The following is a 26,500-nucleotide window of genomic DNA, read 5'->3' as shown; positions in this document are numbered from 1 at the left end:
CCGTCTCCCACACAAAGAAAACAAAATGGGGGGAAATAGAAATCGTTTGATTAGCTAATTAATTGGAAGTACGTTACTTCCAATGCGATCGTTTACCATCTTCTAAATACGGTTGGCAACACATGTGAAGCATGAAGCAAACAGAATTGGACAGAGAGTGAAGCTAATATTCTCATAAACACTCAGTTTCGATCTTCTCTCTACCACCAGCACAGCTCCCCAACCAACCTCACCAACAAATGGTGGAAAACCGATGCTAACATCTGCAACAAAATCACTGCAAAAATCTTGTTTTGCTTGCTCGTAATAAAACAGCAAGACAAGATGGAAATAAAAGCAAAAGCAATCCCCTGTTGTTTCATAGCGTGTACAAACATCATTACCATCATTTTTACATCTGCTTTCCGTGCTGTCATGGGTTAGATGGTTCATCAAATTTCATCTTATCCAAATTTACAATCTCGTATGTATGATCAGAGGATCATACTTCACACATACATTTGATTTGGCATGGCTGGTATGGTTGCATACCTTTCCTTACAGCAACCGCTTAACCCTTTCAATACCAACCCACCTGTGATCGCCCAGGTTCTATGACAGAAATTTACTATTTTAAAGTTGTCTAAATTATAATCTTCTTTCTTTACTACTTACAAGGGTCGAAACACAGAGGGGACAAACAAGGCAAAGTCGACCTCGGCGGAATTTGAACACAGAACGCAGTGGCTGACAAAATATCACTAAGCATTTTGCCCAGCATGCTAACATTTCCGCCAACTCACAGTTGTTTAAATTATAATCTTTCATCAAAATTTTATGCTAATTTGTTCCAGACCCCAGCTTAATAATGAAAAAGTCATTTTACTAAATTCCTCATTATTTTAGAAATTAATTGAAACAAAAGCAGCATATGTTGAGAGAAATACAGTAGCAAAAGGGTTAGCAGAGTCTGCTGGGTGCATTTATCATCAGAGCAACACTGGAAAAGTCATGCCCTCAATAAGACAGGCCTAAACGATCCTCCCAACCCTTCTCATTTGCCAACCACTTTGCAGAGTGTACTGATGCATTTTATTATGGCACCAGCCCGAAAGAGGTTAGACAGCACTAAAAGGTCCCTCCAACTCTACAAAATCTCCACTCATTTACCAACCACTTTACCATGTATACCAGGTGTATATTATCATAACACCAGCACTAGAGAGGTTGCTATGTCCTTAACAAGACAAAGCTAACAAAAGGAGAGATTAGAAATTGCATTAGTAGAGGTGGGGGACTCTGAAAGGGGTCTCAGGGAGTAGCGTCCTATCCTTGCTTTCCTGAGCTAGTTTTCCACCACATTTCTTAAAAATCGTGGTAGAGGCCTTGGTCTCGGGACCACTCATGTCTAGAAACTGAGGTTGGGAATAAGCAAGGGCATGCTCCCCATAGAAAACCCACCTCCAAAAAAGCCTCATAATAGCAAAAGAGAATGGGCACCAGCCAGCCAGCCCATAGTCTGGGGTGGGCTGCACCTTCCTACCTCAATTGCAATAGCATTGGGGTAGATCAGGCACCTCCATTAACAGGGACAAAACCCTGATTTAAAACACTGGATGGTGATGATGATGATGATGATGATGATGTTGATGATGATGATTAGTCATAGAGTGCAGTATGCCACATCATCTCATTTCAAATGGTGAGAAGATGCTTCACTGGCAGCTTTATATCTAACTACAACTACCATGTAATGGAACATTCTGCAGCAGCAACAACCTCAGAACCACTACCAACACTATGATCAACAAACAAACCTGCTGTTATATCTAAACTAATTGCCAAAAGGCAAAACCAAACCACTCAACCAATAAAACAACAGAGTCTACTCCATAACAACAAAACAATGAGGAGGAGGCCATACCTGAAAGGCATCTATAAATTTGGTCCCTTTCATTACCAACCCAGCTGATACTGGCTGTGGCTCTGTAGTACAAATGTCTTGTTTCCATAAGTTTTCAATTAAAATCTTCTACCAAAACTTAGTCACAATTTATGTTCCTAACACTGAATGATAACTAAGTTATTTTACTAAATTCTTTGTTATATTTAAAGTAATTGAAAGAAACACAGAGCATCTCAACAGAAATATGGTAACAAAAGGGTTAAAATATATAATAGAGAAATAATTCTTAACCTTTTTGATACCAACCTGTCTGAAACCAGTTCTGGCTCTGAGTACAAATGTTTTGTTTTCGTAAGTTTTCAATTAAAATTTTCTACCAAACCTTAGTCACAATTTATGTTCCTAACACTAGCTGAATGATAAAGTTATTTTACTAAATTCTTTGTTATATTTAAAATTAATTGAAAGAAACACAGAGCATCTCAACAGAAATATGGTAACAAAAGGGTTAAAATATATAATAGAGAAATAATTCTTAACCTTTTTGATACCAACCTGTCTGAAACCAGTTCTGGCTCTGAGTACAAATGTTTTGTTTTCGTAAGTTTTCAATTAAAATTTTCTACCAAACCTTAGTCACAATTTATGTTCCTAACACTAGCTGAATGATAAAGTTATTTTACTAAATTCTTTGTTATATTTAAAATTAATTGAAAGAAACACAGAGCATCTCAACAGAAATATGGTAACAAAAGGGTTAAAATATATAATAGAGAAATAATTCTTAACCTTTTTGATACCAACCTGTCTGAAACCAGTTCTGGCTCTGAGTACAAATGTTTTGTTTTCGTAAGTTTTCAATTAAAATTTTCTACCAAACCTTAGTCATAATTTATGTTCCTAACACTAGCTGAATGATAAAGTTATTTTACTAAATTCTTTGTTATATTTAAAATTAATTGAAAGAAACACAGAGCATCTCTAAATAAATACAGTAACGAAAGGGTTAAGACTTGACTAAAGACTGAAACTGTGTCACAGTGTGACCATTTCCAAAGTAATTTGATTCCACAGAAACTAGATGTCAGCACAAACAAATAAGGAAATATTTCATTCGGTTGTTTCATGAATATTAGATGCAAAGATACAAAAAACAAATATTGTTTTATTTCAATGCGTGAAATTTGTCAACACTAAAATGAACACAAGTGACATTTCAATGAATATTTACGAAAAAGCAATCATAATTTAACGGTAATTTACATTAAATATTGACATCCACTAAAAGAGAAAACTAGGAAGTAATTACCGAAAAAACAAAAACAACAGAAACAGGATAACTATTTATGCAATAAAATTATTCAGCAATTACTTATAGATTTCCAAATAAAACCACCACAAATGGTTTAATTTTTTTTACAAACTTTTGCCTTAATATGTTAAGTGTTTCTAACGAAAACCTGTTCGAAATATTATTTTTTTTCTTTCCTGTTATGTAATTTATATTAAACTTGTGAACTTTTACCTTTTAACGAGCTTTCCTTCTTACAAAGATATTTTGAATAATTGAAAAATAAGCAATTCTGCATCATACATAATTTAGCTATTTTTCCACTTCATTTTTATGTTATTTTATTCAATCTTTTGATTTTCATAATTCCACCTATTAAACCATAATATCTTTCAATTTAAACATCACGTAGACCAACATTATCCAGTATCAATTTTACATCTGTTCTCTTCCAGGCTGGATCTTTTCCAGCACATATTTTATTTTATTCTTTATTTATGGCTATGAGGCTACAATACGCAATGAGGATGTTGATCCTTTGACGCACAACCTATCTGCAACAATGAGACGCATCAGTTAGTGCAGACATACGGTATCAAACATTACATGGCGATTTGAAAAGTGTTAGAGCACTTCAAGTAACATGTCGACTTGCAATCATCATCATCATCATCATCGTTTAACGTCCGCTTTCCATGCTGGCATGGGTTGGACGATTTGACTGAGGTCTGGCGAACCAGATGGCTGCACCAGGCTCCAATCTAATCTGGCAGAGTTTCTACAGCTGGATGCCCTTCCTAATGCCAACCACTCTGAGAGTGCAGTGGGTGCTTTTACGTGCCACCTGCATGAGGGCAAATCAGGCGGTACTGGCAACAGCCATGCTCAAATGGTGTTATTTATGTGCCACCTGCACAGGAGCCAGTCCAGCGGCACTGACAATGACCTCGCTCAAATGTTTTGTTCACGTGCCACCGGCACAAGTGCCAGTAAGGCAACACTGGTAATGATCACACTCGAATGGTGCTTTTTACATCCCCACCGGCACAGAAGCCAGACAGCTGCTCTGGCAGTGATCCCGCTCAGATGGAGCTGTCAGTGCTCCACTGGTACAGGTGCCAGTCATTGAATTTGGTTCAATTTTGATGAATGCAAACTAACATTTACTACCAAGACCTCCGGCGTGTACATACTGTAGGAGACGAAGGCCATTCCTTAACAAATAAAACAAGAGAAGATGGAATTGAGCTAACCAATTTCTGTTATGTATTCCAGTGGCACAATCAAGTTTACCTTTAAATCTATATTTTTAATGGTTTTGATTTCGTCAAGTTGACTATTGTAAACTGAGCATGATGGATGATCTAGCATGTTTTTTAAATCTATTACGATTAATTCTTAAAACAAACAAATTATTTTGATCTTCACTTTCCCAGTGACTGACTTCAAAGTTTGTCATTTCTATATATTTTTTTTTTGTGAGAGGAAAGGCTGATACATGTCAAGTTGCCGTTTATGGGCAAAGAAGGACAACCTTTTTCCATTGATTTTAAATATAGTTGAGATTTTATATTTCTTAAAATGTGGACCAGTATGTGCTAAGCAATGCATACCACCCAATATTCTAAAGTACTTTTTTTTTATACAAAAATATTTTATTTATCAAATAATTGTGTTTGTTACACCAGACTACATTCACGTAAATCATAATTGGATACATTAAGGAGTCGTACAATGTAAGTAAAGCTTTGTTATTCACAAAGGGCCGTATTTTAAAAGTAATCCCTATCAATCATGACATTTTATTGGCCCCTTCTTCATCATGACTCTTCCAACTCAGATCTTCATTAATTGTTACACCCAAAAATTTAATGCAATTAACCCTTTTTACAGGGGGAACCATTTATCATTACTTCATTTACCAAATCAATATTCTTCTGTGCTGGCTTAAAAACAACCTAATTGGTTTTATCCAATATCTAATGACAGTCTATTAAGTCTCAACCATTCCAGTACATCATTCATAATGGCATTCATAGTTGAGATCAGTTCTCCAAGGGACCAAACCTCATACATAAATACTCATATCATCAACAAACATAAGAATTTCACATTTTTTTAATATTTATATTAGGTAGGTCATTTATCATCATCATCATCACCACCACCACCACCACCATCGTCATCATCATCATCATCATCATCAATCTCATCATCATCATCATCATTGTTTAACGTCCGTTTTCCATGCTGGCATGGGTTGGACGGTTTGACTGAGGACCGGTGAGCCAGAAGGCTGCACCAGGCTCCAGTCTGATCTGGCAAGGTTTCTACAGCTAGATGCCATTCCTAATGCCAACCACTCCAAGAGTGTAGTGGGTGCTTTTTTTGTGCCACCGGCACGGGGGCCAGTCAGGCAGCACAGGGCCAAACACAGTTTACACTGTCGTCCCCTGACAATGTTTCATTAAATAACACATTGCTTTCTATTCTGCAAGTAGTTTCTATTTCCAATTCTTTACCTCTTCTAGTTCCAGTTGTTTACCTCTTATCTCTATGAATTCCACTTTTTTCAGTAAAATGTCAATTGGTATAGTTATCAAATGCCTTGCTGAGATCAATGAAAACTCCCAATGTTATTTCATTTTAATCTGCTGTTGTGCATAACCTATTCATCAAGCAGCCCAACTGTTGCATTTTTTTGTAATTTCATTCACTACGTTTACCCTCCTGAGATCAGCTTTCTCCCCTTCAATGTATTTCTCAAGTCTTACTCCTTCACAGAATCCAACCACTTAGACTTACTGGACATTTCTTTACCCATTATTCATTTTCCATACAGATCGTGGCCGTTGCCAACCTACCCTGACACCTGTGCTGGTGACATATAAAAAGCACCATCCATACGTGGTTGATGCCAGTGCCACCTTGACTGGCTTCCATGCCGGTGGCACATAAAAAGCACCAACCAATCGTGGCCGTTGCCAGCCTCCCCTGGCACCTGTGCCAGTGGCATGTAAAAAGCACCCACTACACTCATAGAGTGATTGGCGTTAGGAAGGGCATCCAGCTGTAGAAACACTGCCAGATCAGACTGGAGCCTGGTGCAGCCTCCTGTCTTCCCAGACCCCGGTCGAACTGTCCAACCCATGCTAGCATGGAAAACGGACGTTAAACGATGATGATGATCATCATCATCATGTCTGTACAAATGTGTTATTTCTCTTGCACACTGCATCCAATTCCTTTTGTACCCAGTTTTACTCTCACCACATTTATGCCTTACCATTCATGCACACCTCTCGTGGAGTCTGCTCAACTCTTTTCTTTCCAGCTCTCCTCATTTTTTTTTCTCATTCAATGCCTTCAATGGTCATTCATCTCTACAGGTAATTAGATCACAAAGGTAACAGAAGCAATCAGCTACCTCTGCAAAGCCCTTGAAGAATATTAAAGAATTTATTTCATGTGTGTCCTAGAAGCAATCAGCTACCTCTGCAAAGCCCTTGAAGAATATTAACGAATTTATTTCATGTGTGTCCTAGAAGCAATCAGCTACCTCTGCAAAGCCCTTGAAGAATATTAACAAATTTATTTCATGTGTGTCCTAGAAGCAATCAGCTGCCTCTGCAAAGTCTTTGAAGAATATTAAAGAATTTATTTTGTGTGTGTTCTGACTCCTTGCTACTACTATGGATTTACCGTTTCATATGACAGCCTGTGATTCCACAGCTTTACTTATATAGCCATAATTTTACATTTTATACCCTGCACAGAGTTCCCTCTTCTACTCCTTATCAACATAATAAGCATGGCCACATCTTTGATGCTTGTACAAACATGCTTACTTCCTTTTTAATTAAAATTTTTGCCCTTCATAACTATATTCTGAGGCTTTCCAATTCTCTCCATTTTCCTGTTCAGAATAATTTCTGTAACTGTTTATATAAACTGGTCTCTGAAAACTAAATGACTGGCATAGAAGACTTCCCATGAACTTCTAATCTCAAATTCCTTAGAGTTATTGCAAACAAGAGTTCCAATAGACACCAACTGCATGCAAAATTCCACGCTGCATCACAGAATATTGGCAAACCTCTCACTTTCAACTTCTTTCCTTGTTACAAATACTTAATGTCAGGCTTCTCTACTGTTTCTTCCTCTCTACTCTCTTCTTATCTTTCCAGGACTGTTTCTTAGCTTCTGTGGCTCTATTTACAGCATCGTTTCGTAACCATGTCATGTTCCATCTGGCTACAACCTTACGCCATCCACAGATCCGGATCTGGTCTTTAACTCATGGCAAGTTGTCTCAAAGAAACTCCCTATTTCCTTCCATACTAGAGATCTCTAACTCTTCTTTCTTCACATATGCATCACCCATTACGCCTTCGTAACTACATTTCACCAATAGAGCTTTCCACTTCCATACGAGGCCTGATCAATAAGTATCCGGACTGTTGCCATAGTAATGAAGCTAAAGCATGCAGAGTGAAGCTGCTTGGCACAGATTGACCTAGGACTCTGCTGTGAATGCGCACTAAGTTTTAACATTTTAGCTCACTTCCGCTGTTTACAGCAGTGCTTGGAAGGAAGGTGTGTAGCATGTGATTGTCACATTGACCATGACAGAGAAAGCTGTCATGGTGACACCTGCCTCAGAGGCCTATGCAAAGTTGCAGAAAGTGTATGGAGAAGAGTGTATGAGCCGCACACAAGTGTACGAGTGGTTCAGATGTTTCCAAGATGGCCGAAAAAATGTCGATATTGACAAATGTTCCAGGAGACCTGTAACCAGCAGAACTGAGAAAAACATGGTAAATGTGTGTGCAGCTGTAAGGGGAAATTGTCAAATCACTTACTGTTCAGTTCAACCCATTATCACAGAAGATTTTGATATGAAACACATGTCTGCCAAGTTTATGCCAAAACTGCTTTCAGCTGACCAAAAAGACACCCAGGTTTCAGTTGCACAATATCTCCTCGATTGTGTTGAGAACTCTTTTACTCTTTTACTTATTTCAGTCATTTGACTGCAGCCATGCTGGAGCATGGCCGTTAGTCAAGCAAGTCAACCCCAGGACTTATTCTTTGGAAGTCTAGTACTTATTCTATCGGTCTCTTTTGCCAAACTGCTAAGTTATGGGAACATAAACACACCAGCATCGGTTGTCAAGCAATGCTAGGGGGACAAATACAGACACACAAACACACACGCACACATACACATATATATATATATATATACATATATACGACGGACTTCTTTCAGTTTCCGTCTACCAAATCCACTCACAAGGCTTTGGTCGGCCCGAGGCTATAGTAGAAGACACTTGCCCAAGGTGCCACGCAATGGGATTGAACCTGGAACCATGTGGTTGGTAAGCAAGCTACTTACCACACAGCCACTCCTAGCCTCTGAGCAGGTGTGCCAAGTGGCTTCACTCTGTGTGCTTTAGCTTCATTACTATGGCAACAATCTTCCTTGTGCATTTAGTGTCTTTCAGGCTCTTACTCTGATGCCATTAATCCCTAGTTTAAGGTGAGTGGTACATTCTTCACTAAACAAAAATGTAGTAATCACAACTAGTTGCGTATATTATTTCCTTTCCACCTGTTTGAAAGGAAATTAATTAGTTGGCTGGCAGCTTTCCTACAGCCAGTGTTGCAAGGGGTTACCATATTTGCATCACAGAACCCCAATAGCTTGGATTCTTCATCCCTTGTACCAAGTCCTCAGTCACCATATACACTGGAATAAACATTATTATGGTCTTGCCCAAAATGTGTTAAACATACCAGTTGTGATAAAGAAGACACTATCAATCGTTGCTGAGGTCATCTACAAAAGGGGCTCACAGAAACAGCCCTTCTATTTATCTGTCAGACCTGATCAAGACTCACATGCAGATCACTGCAATTTTACAAAATTGGTTTTGTTTTTTAATAAGTTAATTTCAAATTTTTATTTAACTGTTATTAAATTAGCAAAAATTGTATTATTAACTCTAAGAACAATTTGTCTTTAATAAACCAAAAATGTTATAACATTTCAAAAATCTCAGGTTTTTCAGAACATCAAATATCTCAGGTTTTTCCTTGTTAATTACAACTTATTCAGACTGAAATAAACCGAAGACAACATGGCTAATTAAGCCATTTATAATACTAATTAAATGAAGTTAACAAGTTGAATAGTCTCCAAATTTTTCATGACTAAAAATATATTTTAAAGGTGGAGGGCAAACGGAGAGTTCGAGTGAAAGAGGCAGCATCGATAAAGATCTTTTGGAAAATAGGAATCTGTTAGTCTTGGAGCTGCGACTGCTACGACTGATGCTGAGCCTGAATGTCTGTAGGAAAAATAAATGTAGTTCAGGATAGAACTGGGGGAGGGGGAGGATCTGGTTTGAACGCCTGCAAAAGAGTGAACTAACAGCATCGAAGAACCAAGTGTCGGGATGCAAAACTGCCAGCTCGTTATCACCTGCCTCCTACTTATAATATTGTTTGGTATGTAAAAGATGAGGTAGAAACGGAATAAAATTCTGACCAGTAAGGTAAAGACTCCGTCAGCTCACTACTTTGGAAAGAGAAATAATATTCTTTTCTACTTTAGGCACAAGGCTCAAAATTTTGGGGGAGGGTCCAGTCAATTAGATTGACCCCGGTATACAATTGGCACTTCATTTATTGACCCCGAAAAGATGAAAGGCAAAGTCGACCTCGGCAGAATTTGAACTCAGAACATAAAGACAGAAGAAATACTGCTAAGCATTTCGCCCAGCGTGCTAACATTTCTGCCAGCTCGCTGACATAAAGAGAAATAATATTCTTTTCTACTCTAGGCACAAGGCCTGAAATTTGGGGGGAGGGGTCTAGTCAATTAGATCAACCCCAGTATGCAACTGGTACTTAATTTACCGACCCTGAAAGGATGAAAGCAAAGTCGACCGCAGCAGAATTTGAACTCAGGGTGAGCATTTCACCCGGTGTGCTAATGTTTATGTCAGCTCACTGCTATAAAGAGAAATGATATTAAATGTGTGAAATTGTGGTTTTGCATTACCTTTGGGTGGCGAAGCAGCAGTATTTGAATCCCCAGCAGATGGGTTCGTATTGAGTATCGTCAGGGCATAATGTGGAGGCAACGATGCTTTACAAAGTGCTGTGATGAATGCATCCCTGGCTGTATTGAGGGACATCTTTCCGCAAAGACTTGCATAGATCTGTTGTGACTTTAATATGGATTCAGTTGCACTCTCATCAGTACTGTAACGAAGAGAAATTAACGAGAAACATTAATTATTAGCATTGCATATAGAATTGAAACATGAGACACATCCTTAAGATGTGTGTATATAAACACATGCATACATCCTCACTATCATCAAATGCTTGTTTGTGTATTATAGCACAAGTTAACGATCTACTCTGAGTTTTAATCCAGGCTAAGGTGTTCACAACCGAGTCATGAACAGCCCCGTCTGTGTTGAAACTGGGTAGGTTGTGAACCCTTGATCTAATAACCATATCTGTCCAACTTAAGAAAGCTTACCCAGTTTTATATCAGATAATGTTTGAACCATGTGAAATATATTTGTTGAGGTAGTGAAGCATGACCTTCGAATGTTGGGCCTTACAGAGGCAATGACAAAAGACTGAGACCTCTGGAGGTATGCTGTGACTGAGAAGACCCAGCAAATAAAGTGAGTCCACAGCTGTAACCTACATCAGTTTTGCATAACCAGCCCACTCAAAAGTACCTTGGATCATAGGGTGACATGCTGTGCTTGAGGAGACCTATTGAGTCAAGTACATCAACATCAACAGCAATATCAAATCAAATGGAAATTGTAGTTGTGAACTTCGTGCCGGTAGCACATAAAAAGCACCATCAGAACTTGGCCGATGCCAGTGCCGTTTTGACTGGCTTCCGGGCCGGTGGCACATAAAAAGCACCATCTGATCGTGGTCGATGACAGCTCCTCTGGCCCTCGTGCTGGTGGCATGTAAAAAGCACCCACTACACTCTCGGAGTGGTTGGCATTAGGAAGGGCATCCAGCTGTAGAAACACTGCCAGATGGAAAACAGACATTAAACGATGATGATGATGATGATGATGAAGATGATACATATATATATACATACATACACATACATTTAGCAAAACAAGCATAAATTGCAGATATAATCCAGACTTAAAGTCTGTATTCAACAGCTGTTTCATTAAGAGAAAAAGTACAATTACATAATTGTGATACATAATTAACTTGAATTAAATTAATTTAAATCAACACTCATGAATATGACAAAGTAGCATGTGTTTATGCTAAATAAGTTGCTCTTAAAAACGTTTTAGCCAAAGATTTATATGGATGCAAGTCTGTCATATTTGGATTTACTGCCTTGAAATAACCTCTGGGAGTTTAATGACCTGTTGTTAATTGAGCTCTTAATTGCTGTGGATTTATTCTTTCATGTTTATACAGCATTCTATGTATGCACACACATACATACATACATATATTTCAGTGCAAGGTACTGTAAACAGATTCAGTATTACAAAGATTAAACAAAAATATGTGAGGAGAGAGAAAGTTTGATTGATTTGGAAGTATTACACAAATTCACACAAACAGATGGAAGGACTTGGAGAATGAAACATAGGAAAAGGAAAAAAATTTGGACAGTGAAGAAAGACCAATTGTTCAAAGAGTCACGAAACCAGATTTCGCCATTCCGAATGATCAATTAATAATTTGTAACGAAGACAAAAGGTGAAACAATTTCATTTTCTTTTTCAAAAAAAAAATTAATGATTTAAAATACTTTTAAGTTGGGAAAGATATTAGAAAGCAAGTCTGAAAGAACACAGTCATCAATAACACCCCAGACTGATTTCACGGCTACAACATTTGAAGTTGTAATTATAAAATATAATAGAGCCACACATCAACTTTGAAATGGCCATCAATTTAATTTGCCCGAAGCACCTTTTATTACATAACAAATTATTCAACAATGAATATGTCATCATAAAATTCTTAATATAGTTATATGTTTCAATATTTCCATTGTGAAATCGGCTATCAATCTATTTTCACTCGTTTTACTGGGGTTCCGAGAATAACGACCTGTTCAGCAGTGAATATGTAAAGCTGTCTTAGAACTGACACGGCACAAAAGCATCAGAGGAATCACAGAAAAGAAGACCAAGGAAAGAAGACCAAGAAAATATTTGATAATGAATAATAATAGATTCTTAACTGAGAAACCAAAATAACATCCCATGTTCAAATATCATCAACAGCATAGGCGCAGGAGTGGCTGTGTGGTAAGTAGCTTGCTAACCAGCCACATGGTTCCGGGTTCAGTCCCACTGCGTGGCATCTTGGGCAAGTGTCTTCTGCTATAGCCTCGGGCCGACCAATGCCTTGTGAGTGGATTTGGTAGACGGAAACTGAAAGAAGCCTGTCGTATATATGTATATATGTATGTGTGTGTATGTGTTTGTGTGTCTGTGTTTGTCTCCCTAGCATTGCTTGACAACCGATGCTGGTGTGTTTACGTCCCTGTCATTTAGCAGTTCGGCAAAAGAGACCGATAGAATAAGTACTGGGTTTACAAAGAATAAGTCCCGGGGTCGATTTGCTCGACTAAAGGCGGTGCTCCAGCATGGCCGCAGTCAAATGACTGAAACAAGTAAAAGAGTAAAGAGTATATATAAAATCTAAGTGATTTTATATAAGGCTTCCCTTCATCCTCTTTTCTTCATTTTCTATTTATCTCTATAGGTGCATGGCCTGATGGTTAAGGTGCTGGGCTTATGATCTTAAGGTCACAGTTCAATTCCTGGACAGGAATTTTTTTTTTCTCTTTTCCTGTTTCAGTCTAACCAGCTGAAGAGGAGTATCAACGTAGTATTTATTGGTGCACCTCTCTTTCCCTCCAGCTGCCACATGCTGGGGATGCTCCACTGCCTCAAGAGGTAGGAGGGGGACCAGGAGGGTGTCTAATTCAGTTTACAACTACAAAGATATCTAAAACAATTAGGGAAAGCATAGGACATACTGGAGGCACATGGCCTAGTGGTTAGAGCAGCGGATTTGTGGTTGAGGGATCATGGGTTCGAATCTCAGACCGGGCGATGTGTGTGTTTATGAGCGAAACACCTAAGCTCCACGCAGCTCCGGCAGAAGGTAATGGCGAACTTCTGCTCACTCATTCGCCACAACTTTCTCTCACTCTTTCCTCCTGCATCTTGCAGCTCACCTGCGACGGACCGGCGTCCCGTCCAGGTGGGAAACCTATACGCCAAGGAGACAAGCCCCGACGAGGAAGGCATTGCTCAACAAGGAATTCAATACATTCAAATATGGAAAGGGGAATGTTAAAACAATGTTGATGATGATGAGAATGCAGATGGTGAGTGGAGTCTGTGAGTGGCAGTAGTGATGGAAGCAGTGAGTGGAGCTTGTGAGGGGCAGTAGTGAGTGGAGGCTGTGAGTGGCAGCAGTGAGTGGAGTCTGTGAGTGGCAGTAGTGAGTGAAGGCTGTGAGTGGAAGTAGTGAGTGAAGGCTGTGAGTGGAGTCTGTGAGTGGCAGCAGTGAGTGGAGTCTGTGAGTGGCAGCAGTGAGTGGAGTGTGTGAGTGGCAGTAGTAAGTGGAGTCTGTGAGTGGCAGTAGTGAGTGGAGTCTGTGAGTGGCAGTAGTGACGGAAGCAGTGAGTGGAGGTTGTGAGTGGAGCCTGTGAGGGGCAGTAGTGAGTGGAGGCTGTGAGTGGCAGCAGTGAGTGGAGTCTGTGAGTGGCAGTAGTGAGTGAAGGCTGTGAGTGGAAGTAGTGAGTGAAGGCTGTGAGTGGAGTCTGTGAGTGGCAGCAGTGAGTGGAGTCTGTGAGTGGCAGCAGTGAGTGGAGTCTGTGAGTGGCAGTAATGAGTAGAGGCTGTGAGTGGCAGCAGTGAGTGGAGGCTGTGAGTGGCAGCAGTGAGTGGAGGCTGTGAGTGGCAGTAGTGAGTGGAGTCTGTGAGTGGCAGCAATGAGTAGAGGCTGTGAGTGGCAGCAGTGAGTGGAGGCTGTGAGTGTGTGACACAAGTGATGCATTCTTCTGCTTCGCATGGCTACATCAGTTCCACTTGTCATATGTGTGATGTTAGTGATCAGACCCACAAAGTGGCACCTTCGTTTCTTATTTTTATGATTTCAATTTTTTCTCCTTTTTGCTTTTAAAAATCCATTCAGAGTGTAAAAGAAAAAAAAACAAAGGATGTTTTCTCAGTTAGAGAGATAAAAATTATAAAGAAAACATTGCAAAGAAGAAGAAAAACAGAAAGAACAAAATTCAATGACTTTTTTACAAAAGAAAAACACCATTTAAATTGTTGACACATGAAAACACTTTTTTTTTTGATAGACTTTTTTGTCAGTCAATACAACTTGAATAAAGGTTTCTACACAGAATACAACAACTGTGAAATCACAGTTCCAGCCAAGTTGAAAGATACAAAAGAGACAGAGACAGAATCATCATCATCATCATCATCATCGTTTAATGTCCAGTTTTCTATGTTTGCACGGGCCAGACAAAGTTTATTGATGGAAATTATTTTCTATGGCCAGATGCTCTTCTCGTCACCAAGTGGCACCTGTTTCCAAGCAAGGTAATGTCTCCTGCCTCGTGGCCCAGACATGTTTTTGCAGAACATAGGAAATGAATGACACCCCTTGTATGACATGGATATTCGTTTACAGCTATCATACGATGCCAAAACAAGGAAACACAACCATACCTACATCTCACACACACACACACACACACACACACACACACATGTACGCATATAGGCACAGGCCTGGCTGTGTGGTAAGAAGTCTGCTTCCCAACCACATGGTTCTGGGTTCAGTCCCACGGCATGGCAACTTGGGCAAGTGTCTTCTACTATAGCTTCTGGTCAACCAAAGCCTTGCGAGTGGATTTGGTAGACAGAAACTAAAGAAAGCTTGTTATGTACATATATTCATATATATATATATATATATATATATATACGTGGTTTAGTGGTTAAGGTGTTGCATTCACAATTGCGAGATCATGGGTTCGATTCCCAGGCTGGATGTTGCATTGTGTTCTTGAGAAAAGCACTTCATTTCATGTTGCTCTGCAATCAAATCAACATCTGACATGTGGCACCCAGTTGCACCTGTACAGGTAATGTCAATCTGATGAGGGAGTGAGCTTGTGTCCACACAAACATTTGATCACTATAAACGAATCCTCCGTGTGGTTGTTCGGTAGTACCCATATATGCATGTGTTGGTGTGTTTACATCCCTACAACTTAGCAGTTCCGCAAAAGAGACTGATAGAATAAGTACCAGGCTTTAAAAAAGAAAATAAGTGGTGGGTTTGATTCATTCAGCTAAAATTCTTTAATGTGCTGCCCCAGCATGGTCACGGCCTAATGACTGAAACCAGTAACAGATATGAATACGTACGATGAGCTTTTTTCAGTTTGAATCTATCAAATCCCCTCACAAGGTTTTGGTTGGCCTAGGGCTATATTATAAAAATACTTGCTTGAGGTGCCACACAGTGGGACTGACCCAGAAACCATGTGGTTTAAAAGCAAATTTCTTAACCACATGGCCAAGCAAAGTCTACTATACAGACAGAAAAGCACTAAAACAAAAAAAAAAGCAGCCTAAAATTGACAAAACTCACTTCAACTTTATGATGTCTTGCCAATCGACTGTTCACTCAGAACAGAAAATAATGGTTGACCTTAAAAATTCATGGATTTATTGAGATTTACAGTTGAATAGAATAAGAAAACTGACCTAATGCCCTTTAAGATCAATTGTCCTCATTACCAATGTTCGTCCAGATTTGAGAATAGTAAGAAAAGATACAAAAGATATCATGCGTGACAGAACCAAGAGAACATTTCTAATGTGATCGGTGAAACAGTGCTGGCTTGTTTACATCCTGTAACTTAGAAGTTCAACAACAGAGACCAATAGAATAAATACTAGACTTTAACCCTTTAGTGTTCAGATTATTCTGTCAAATGTGATGTTTGTTTATTTAAAATGGTTTGAATTAATCATGCATTATCTTGTAGTTTAGAGATTCCAGTGATGTAATTTTTTAGTTTTAGAATGACATTGTAGGGCTGAGGTGAGAGGCGAGATCTGGTCAGTTTCAATATAAAACAGGTTAAATATTTTGGCCAGATATGGCTGGTTTGAATGCTAAAGGGTTAAAAAAATAAAGTATTGTGGTTGATATGCTTGATTAAAAAAAATAACCTTAACCCTTCCATTACCAACACGGCTGAAACCGGCTTCTGGCTCTGTAGTACAAATGTCTTGTTTTCAAAAGTTTTGAATTAAAATCTTCCACCAAACCTTAGTCACATCCAACCCATGCCAGCATGGAAAACAGATGTTAACTGATGATGATGATGATTACCTTAAGTGGTTTACCTTTGCGAAAGTTGTGAGAAAGCATTTTAGGCTAATGGCCTTTATTTTTGTTGTCCTTTGCATTCATGGATGCCTTAGAAGACAGCATCCATTTGGCTTCGGGGATGTCAGAAACAATACAAAATCGTATTATGGAAATATGTTTTGCGTCGTTTGTGCTGGAGATTAATGAGCTCAATTTGGAGTCTCATGCGGAAGTATTCCAAACATTCATACGATAAAGAATTCCATTAATACTAGCGTTAACGAGCTACTCGTTAATTCCATTGAACATGTAGTCTTGAAATCTGATAATATAATTCAAATTGATATTAATTATCCTTCAACATAACACAGCAGAGTTGATTTTTATTGTGGTAACTCCAACAGAGGACATCAGGAGAATTCAACAAAAAAATTCCTGAAAAAACTGAAAGAATTTTCGCGTAAATATTTTAAACTTCTACCTTAAAAAACAGAAGATTCTGGTACTCTTGAGGTGCTTGGGGCATTGGACAACATTATTGGAGGAAGACTAAAATATGTAACAAAATATGAAATTTTCTAGCCTAAACTATGAATAACATTGTGAACAAATTAATCTGCTCATGTACAGTCAACACTGCAAAATCAACTTCTTAATGGAGAAAAAAATATGCCAGAGAAATTTTGGTTTACCATATATGGAGAATATCTCAAAGAAGGATATTGCTTCGCTTTCTTGTCTAAATTTATAATTAACCATCTTTTATGTCCTCATTCTTCAAGAGTCAGTGGAGAGATTTTTCTCCTTACTCAACAATCTTAAAGTTAAAAATTGTACCTCTTTGAAAACAACCACTTCAAGTGCATTAACAGGATCTAAAATCTTTATTCAAGGGCATAGTTGTGTGGTTTAAAAAATCTGCTTTCCAACCATGTAGTTCCAGGTGTGTGTGTGTGTGTGTGAGTGAGTGTGTGAGTGTGTGTGTGTGTGTGTGTGAGCGTGTGTAACTAAGGGCCTCTCCCTCAAGGTGCCATACAGTGGAATTGAACCTACAAGATGGGAATCCACACTTACACCAATACTTAAAAAAATGTGACCAATGCTTAATGTCAAGATTATGATGGTTTCTGTCTTATTGCAGATAGATAAGCATGCCAAGATTAACAGCAGGCAGAGTTTGTATGATATTAGGATTAGCTCATCCCCTACTAATATGTTCTTAGTGGATTAGTTATTAGTGGGTTGATAAATTGGCAGAGGACAATTCCTGTCATGATCTAAGACCTAACAGATGTACTCCTCTTTATGTGAGATTCCTCATCGATGAAAAATGGTTGCTAGAATAATTCTCTAAAAGTGAATCAGGTAAATGAGATTTCATAGTTTTTAATTGTTTCGACATAATCAATCCTTTTGTCATTAAGAATCACATTGCATTAAAGTTTATTCTTTAATTTATCTTACTTGCTTCAATCATTGGACAGTAGCCATGCTGGAGCATCAATCTAAAGGATGTTAATCAGTCAAATCAATCACCACCCTGTACTTATCTTAAGCCAAGTATTTCTTTTATCAGTTTCCTTCTTTCAAAGCCCCTAACTTATGGAGATGTAAACAAACCTACACCTCCTATCAAGTAATCAGAGAAAAAAATACATACACACGTCTTTACCAATGTATGTGTATATATACATATATATATATATACACACACACACATATATATATATATATATATATATATATATATGTGTATATATATACACACTCACATACACACATCACTCATAAGGTGTTTGTCAGCCTGGGGCTACAGTAGAGGACGTTTACCTAAAGTGCCATATAGCAGGATTGAACTCAAAACCACAAGGCTGCAAAGCAAGCACCTCTAATGTTTGAACCATGTGAAATATATTTGTTGAGGTGGAATTTATTTTACATTGAATGTCTGATTAAGTCTAACCTAGGGTTAAGCAAGAACGACAACAGGATTACGATATACAGAGAGTGGTAGTATTTCAGAAAAGTTCAACTCTTGTCAGTAAGGAAAGTTAAATGAGAATGACAACGATTATGAATTATTGAAAATTGGATTTAAATAAGTAATTTCAAATTCTGAAAAAGTTTTGAATGTTCAACAACCGCCTATGATCGCGGGTGTATAATTTTAACTGACTGAATATTATTGATAAAAAAATTAGGAATACTTAATGTGAAAGTTTACTCAGATTATTACGGTGGTTCAAAGCAGTTAAGATTAAATATTACTTTGTCAAATAACAGGTATGTTAATATTTTTAAACATCTGTAATTAAAGACATAGTTTTTATCAATAATTTTTGTTTTTTTTATTTTTCCTTTGTAAACATAATACGATTGGGATAAATAGTGTCAATTTAGCAAGAGATTAGAAACAAGAAGAAAGTTTCGAAGGGGAAAACAAGTATGGTTGCAATTAATAAAAACAGATGACAAGCAGTCAGAAAAGAGGAAAAACAAATCAATTTAAAGTGATACTAACATGTAGCAAGAATGAATTTTTTGTTTTTCATTATTAAACTGAAAGTGTTATGGAACAGTAGTTAGTTGAAAAGCATTCCAGCCATGACTATTCCATCACATAAACTGATACCTAAATGAATTGTTTCTTCTGGTAGTTTCCTCCCCATACTGTTACTACAGCTGTTGGTGGTCATCAATTCATGTCACTGTTTCCCCTAGCGTTGTCTGCTATTCACCCCCACATGCCTGCAGAAATGGACATTGTTCTATTGTCTCTTCGATGTATGTCAGTGTAATGTGTATTATATCAATGTCTTCACAGCATCTCAAATGAAATTAAAGATTCTATAAAAACTGCCTTTAGGGAGAAAGTACTCAAAGAAAATAAGTAAAAGAAATGTGTGCATGCATGTATGTGTGTGTGCATGTATGTGTGTGTGTGTGCATGTGTGTGTGTGTGTATGTGTGCGCACGCACACATGTGTACTTTAACAGTCTAAATGAGTAAAGTCTTTTCCAAATATTCTGATATGGCTTTATGAAGATGTGCCTGGAAAAGCATCAAAAAAGGGCAACAAGCAGATAAATTCAGAAGCAATCTAAGCAAACTATTCAAGAATTTAGAACCTCAAAACAGCAGCCAGCGGCAGCCCCAAAATAGGGAATTTCTAAGATTGACCTTTAACCTAAACCAACAACAACATCAACCCTACATTAAAGCAAATATTTACATGCTATACATAAATGGTAATTCCAACCACCCATCATGCGCTCTTCAAAATCAACATCATCATCATCATCATCATCATCATTTAATGTCTGCTTTCCAAGCTGGCATGGGTTGGACAGTTTGACAGAGAACTGGTAAACCAGGGAGCTGCACCAGGTTCCAATCTGATTTGGCATGGTTTCTATGGCTGGATGCCCTTCCTAACACCAACTCCAAGAGTGTAACGGATGCTTTTCACATGCCACTGGCATGGAAACATATCCATAAATTTGTACAATAAAAACCTCATTGAACAGTGTAGCAAATCTCTACATCTAAAGAAGGTATTAAATATCACAAATACTCACAGACTTGTAAGAAGAAACAAAAATTAAAAATCATGTGGTTTAATCTGTCATACTCAATCAATGTTACAACCCAGACTGGAAAAAATATTTTTAAATCTTGTAAAATTAGATTTTTCTTCTGGGCATAAATGCAGAGAAAATTTTCAACCCAAACTTGCTAAAGATAAACTACTTAATCATAAGAAATTTTGCAAACACACTACTATTGATTAACAATTTAGAAAAAAAAAAATAATGAATAATTCAAATTATCAGAACACAAATAACATTTTCACACAAAATGCAACTGTCATATGGAGAACATGTGTCCAGTCAATTAAAGTTAAATAAGGAAAAGAATCAGTTAGCTGTGCAGCCACTACCATTAATGAGAAAGGAATAAAGTACAAACTGACAGTAAATCATTTTAAGATAAGATATTATCAACATGATTATACCTTTAGAGCATTACAAAGACAATTCAACTCTGCCCTAGTGACATACAAGGGGTTTGAGGAAAATAAATTAAATTATAATATTTATATGATACTATTAAAGATATTTTATATGATACTATTTAAGAAACATACATACAATCCAAATCATTTAGATCATCATCATCATCGTTTAACATCTGCTTTCCATGCTAGCATAGGTTAGACAATTTTGACTGAGGGCTGGCGAACCAGATGGCTGCACCAGGCTCCAATCTGATCTGGCAGAGTTTCTACAGCTGGATGCCCTTCCTAACGCCAACCACTCCGAAAGTGCAGTGGGTGCTTTTAAGTGCCACCAGCATGAGGACCAGTCAGGCGGTACTGGCAACGGCCATGGAAATATCATGTTTTTTTTTAGATATTTAGATATTTATGTATATTTTTTTAGATATTTATGTATATTTGAGAAAATCTAAATTTTAAACAATTCTCAAACAATTAGTACATGACAATGTTTCTTATCAAAAATGAAATCTCAAATATAGTAAACAGCATTAGAATGGGTTCCCTTTAACAGTCATTCTAAACAACTGCAGATAGGTAACTTACACAAAATAAGCTTCGTTCCTTTCTTATAAAGACTCTTTTACACAATGAAAATACAATTTTTTTTTCTTATATGCCATAGCTACACAAAACTATCATCACGACATAGTAGCTAATAACAACCAGCTTCTAAAAATTCAAATCATTACTTAATTTTTTAATAAACACTAGATAAAGGTGGCACGTAAAAAACACCATTTTCGAGCATGGCCATTGCCAGTGCCGCCAGACTGGCCCTCGTGCCGGTGGCACTTTAAAAGCACCCACTACACTCTTGGAGTGGTTGGCATTAGGAAGGGCATCCAGCTGTAGAAACTCTGCCAGATCAGATTGGAGCCTGGAGCAGCCTTCTGGCTCACCAGTCCTCAGTCAAATTGTCCAACCCATGCTAGCATGGAAAGCGGACGTTAAACAATGATGATGATAGGATGCCCTCCCTACCACCAACCATTCTACAGAGAATACAAGGGTTATTCTTCATGGTAACAGCACAAAAGAAGCAGTTATGTCCTCAACAAGATTAAATAGATCTCTCATACCTTTGTATCTGCTGCCAGAAGTTCAACGAGTGTTTTTCATTACCAATATTTTTTTAAAGTTGCATATATCTTTTGAGAGATGAAGCTTATTAAATAAGTTGATTGTAATTACAATCAGCTCAATGAGTAGACAGACTCTTCAGAAGCCAGGGAATCATTGAGGAAATTCATTTAAACAAGAAAGGGGTTCCATGGGGACAAAAATTGGACAGGTGTAAGAAAAGTAAAGTTCTGGTAAAGTTTGAACTCATTAACCTGTGATCAGTAATGTAGCAACCACAAAGGTCATTCAATCGTTTTTACATCTGTTGTTCCATGCTATCATGGGTTAGATGAATACGTATTAAAGAGTTATGATTTTTTTTCAATGAGATTCTCATTACCTGTTTTACAAATGATCATTTTATTTTACGTCTTCAAAAGTGTACAGTAATCCTTTGACTACTGCGGGTGTTATGTTCCAAAAACCCTCACAGTGGGTGAAAGTAGAAACAGTATTGTACACTCTCTTTTACTCTTTTACTTGTTTCAGTCATTTGACTGTGGCCATGCTGGAGCACCACCTTTAGTCGAGCAAATCAACGCCAGGACTTATTATTTGGAAGCCTAGTACGTATTCTATTGGCCTCTTTTGACAAACTGCTAAGTTACGGCGACATAAACACACCACCATCGGTTGTCAAGCAATGTTGGGGGGGGGGAGACAAACACAGACACACAAACATATACACACACATATATCTATACATATATGCAACAGGCTTCTTTCAGTTTCTGTCTACCAAATCCACTCACAAGACTTTGGTTGGCCCAAGGCTAAAGTGGAAGACACTTGCCCAAGGTGCCATGCAGTGGGACTGAACCCGGAATCTTGTGGTTGGGAAGCAAGCTACTTACCACACAGCCACTCCTGCGCCTATATATATATATATATATATATATATATATATATATATATATAATGCAGTCATGATACCTGTGCCGGAGGCACGTAAATAGCACCATCTGAACGTGGCCAATGCCAGCATCGCCTTGACTGGCTTCTGAGCCGGTGGCACATGACCTGCTGAGGAGACCTATTGAGTCAAGTACATCAACATCAAAATAAATATCAAATGGAGGTTGTAGTATGATACCTGTGCCGGTGGCACGTAAAAAGCACCATTCGAACATGGCCAATGCCAGCGCCACCTTGACTGGCTTCTGTGCTGGTGGCACGTAAAAAGCATCCACAACACTCATGGAGTGGTTGACGTTAGGAAGGGCATCCAGCTGTAGAAACACTGCCAGATCAGACTGGAGCCTGGTGCAGCCTACTGGCTTTCCAGACCCCAGTTGAACTGTCCAACCCATGCTAGCATGGAAAATGGACGTTAAACGATGATGATGAGAGAGAGAGAGAGATACACACACACACACACACACACAGTACTTCATATGGTTTCACCTATCAAATTCACACACAAGGCATTAGTTGCCCCAGGGTACAATAAAAAACATTTGCCTCACCTGCTGCATGGTGAGATTGAACCTAAAAACCACATGGATGAGAAGCAAAATTCTTAAAGACAAAGCCATGTTTTACCTCTAATAGACATTAGTAGTCAACAAACACAAAATCAACAAAAACCACCAATACTACTTAAAACCACCAATTAAGCTAAAAAGATCAATGGTTAAAGTTGTCTACATAACAGCATTAATGGTTTTAAATTATGCTTGGTTTTTGTTAGTTTCTTTTTTGCAAAAATTCAATAAAAATACATATTTTTAATTTTAATATTCGATATGATTAACATATTTCATAAATTCTTGAGTGAATATAATTTATAGAAACATTTATAATGTAATTTATGCAACCACATTATAATTATAAAATGCATAACGAATATAATTATGCCACACAAACTGAGCAGTTACAAATTTCTTTTCTTTTTATTAGTCAAATCAACCATCACTTTTATAGTTTTGATCTAAAGAAAATGGTAATTTTTTTTTTTTATTCTCACAGTTTATTCACAATTTTAAAACAAAATTTGGAAATATATAATGTATTTATATATAAATCATATATATAAGTATATGATTATAACAAATGATATCTCTCAATATATAAAGCTGAAGTTGTCTGTGTGTGACAGGTTTGGAAGCCTTCAACTAACACTATCTCCTCCGAGACCCTGTGGCGCAAGTTGACCAAAATTGAGAGTATGATAGAAGGCTTGCTCTTCCCTCCATAGAAGAAAAAATTCAAATCGGACCATGTTAAGACCAAAAATTATTTAAATCAGAAAGGTGCATTTTTTCTATGAAAATCCCTATTTACTTACAATTTTTTTACTGCTGTGTCACCATTTTTCGGTGTATTTCAACCAGAAAAATGTTCACTTAATCCAATTTTCAATAATTCATAATCGTTGTCATTCTCATTTAACTTTCCTTACTGACAAGAGTTGAACTTTTCTGAAATACTACCACTCTCTGTATATCGTAATCCTGTTGTCGTTCTTGCTTAACCCTAGGTTAGACTTAATCAGACATTCAATGTAAAATAAATTCCACCTCAACAAATATATTTCACATGGTTCAAACATTAGAGGTGCTTGCTTTGCAGCCTTGTGGTTTTGAGTTCAATCCTGCTATATGGCACTTTAGGTAAACGTAATGCAAGCTACGTAATGCAAAATTTTAACTTTTCAAAAATTCCAATTCTAAAGGGTCGAAACAAACCCAAGCAACGCCGGATGATACTGCTAGTTCTATATAAACCTCAAAGTTGATTAACTTTCACCCCGAAAAGGAACAAAAGAAAAATCAAAACTGACTCTCACGGTATCTGGGCCTCAAAGTTTTTTGTGTTGGAGAGTGCAGGTCAATTTAATCCCCACACCCCACATTACCCCCAGTAATTAACTGGTAATCATTGTATTGACCAACTCTCACCCCTGGAAGGAATAAAATGCAAAGTCAATTCTCACAGTATTTGAACCTGGCGTGTAAAAGGATGCAACTAAATACCGCAAGATATTCTGTCGATCGCTCTACCAACTCAGCCATGTAAAAAAATTTTTTTTTCTTCTACATGTCTGCTTGACATCCTAGAAATAGTAGGCAAATTTCTCTAAAAACCCCTCTAAATATCAATAAAAAAGGGAGGACACATTGAAATAATTCTAGATATTGTTAAACCAGATATACAATCTGGAAAATTGATGGGATGGTCATGGCGAGAATGCCTTTCATCATAGATGTACTCAGTCAGAAGGGGTTAAACGACATCACCCCCAAAACTATTAGTAATTTATTAACCTTTAATCTCCCCTTCACCTTGTCTTCAAGACATTGTTCACTCATCACTCTTTTATTCTGCCATCAGATCAAAAAGAAAAAAAAGGACTGTAGCCCCTTTTAGAAACAGCAAGTGGCAAAAAGGAGAACACAATAGAATGAGAAGCCAGAAGTAGGAGGAAATTTGCAGCAGGGAGACACTATTATCATTCTTATTCTTGTTGTTGTTCTTGTGACCTTCGTCAGTTAAGCTCAAGTACATCAATAATGATTATTTGCCGACATAACATTGTTGTGAGATTTTAAAATAGTAATTTTCTAATTTATAGATCAGTGACTAGTTGTTACTTTGAAAACTATATATTTCAAAAGGGAATTTGGCAGTCCCACATCTAGCCGAACGATTATTCTGTGCTGATGAAGGGAAATAACCTGGAAATCATGATAGACAGATATTGTTTTGAGCTGAGTTGGGGTGCTAGATTCCCTTATTCGAAAATCGTGTCGTATAGCCAGCTGGAGATGATGTCTCCTGGGGCTAAATTACAGCAACATTCGTCCTAAACCAGGACTGCCATGTTATGTTGGCAAACAATCTTTGCTCCAAAGTACTGTTGCTGAATATCTCTCGTTGTGAGATTTAAAAATAGCAATTTTCTATATCAGTTATATCATCAAAATCTCAGAGAAAAGTTACTGAAGCATTAATAACAATTCAAAACCAACAAGAATGGACACGGGAGAGCAAAACCTTAAAGGAAGCTGCAAGGAACATTAGAGATCCAACTGGAGAGAAGCAGAAAAGACAGCCTGGGTCTGAGAACAGTGGAGAGAAGTCGTCAATGGCCTATGCTCCATAGAAAACAAAGGGCTTAAGTAACAGGAAATTTCTTTCAATTAGGGTTTTTATTTATATTTTTTCATTTAACCAATGAAAAGGTTTGTGCCAACGATCGTATACAGGGCATCCAAGATTGGCAGAAAGAGGGGCAGGTATCCTCAATCTGAAGACTTAACCAGCATGTTTACACCAAAGTGAACTTTGGTAAAGGACCAGGTGTTAAAGTTAAACTGAGTGAGTGATTATGTCTACTCCTTAAACATAAATATCTACTCCATCAACGTAGGCCACAGTAGGATTTGAACTCAGAACACAGAGAGCTAGAATAAATACTACAAGGGATCTTGTAGGAACAAAAAAAAATCAAAATTGACTCTGACGGTATCTGGGCCAGAAAGTTATTTTGTGTCGGAGAGTGCAGGTCAATTTAATCCCCACACCCCACACTACTCCCAGTAATTAACTGGTAATCATTGTATTGACCGATCCTCACCCCTCAAAGGAACACAGAGAGCTAGAATAAATACAAGGGACCTTGTCTGACACTACAAACATTCTACTGCTTTAGATTGTTGCTATATTTATCGACCCCAGACAAACGAAAGA

At 37.8% G+C, this 26,500-nt stretch overlaps 1 protein-coding gene across 3 annotated transcripts in view; it reads right to left on the bottom strand.

Annotated features, from left to right (window-relative positions):
* LOC115217025 (protein MON2 homolog) overlaps nucleotides 1-26,500 on the bottom strand; it is a 794,357-nt gene that overhangs the window by 669,249 nt on the left and 98,608 nt on the right. For all 3 annotated transcript variants that reach the window (XM_036507025.1, XM_029786561.2, XM_036507026.1), the window contains one exon: nucleotides 10,246-10,448. In XM_036507025.1, coding sequence (XP_036362918.1) covers nucleotides 10,246-10,448 — 203 coding nt within the window. The remainder of the gene's footprint in view (nucleotides 1-10,245; nucleotides 10,449-26,500) is intronic.

The sequence above is a fragment of the Octopus sinensis genome, linkage group LG11 (genome assembly GCF_006345805.1).
Source record: "Octopus sinensis linkage group LG11, ASM634580v1, whole genome shotgun sequence".
NCBI classification, from domain to species: Eukaryota; Metazoa; Mollusca; class Cephalopoda; order Octopoda; family Octopodidae; genus Octopus; species Octopus sinensis.
Note: the sequence above shows the minus strand (reverse complement) of the source record. Positions and strands in the feature narration are given on the sequence as shown.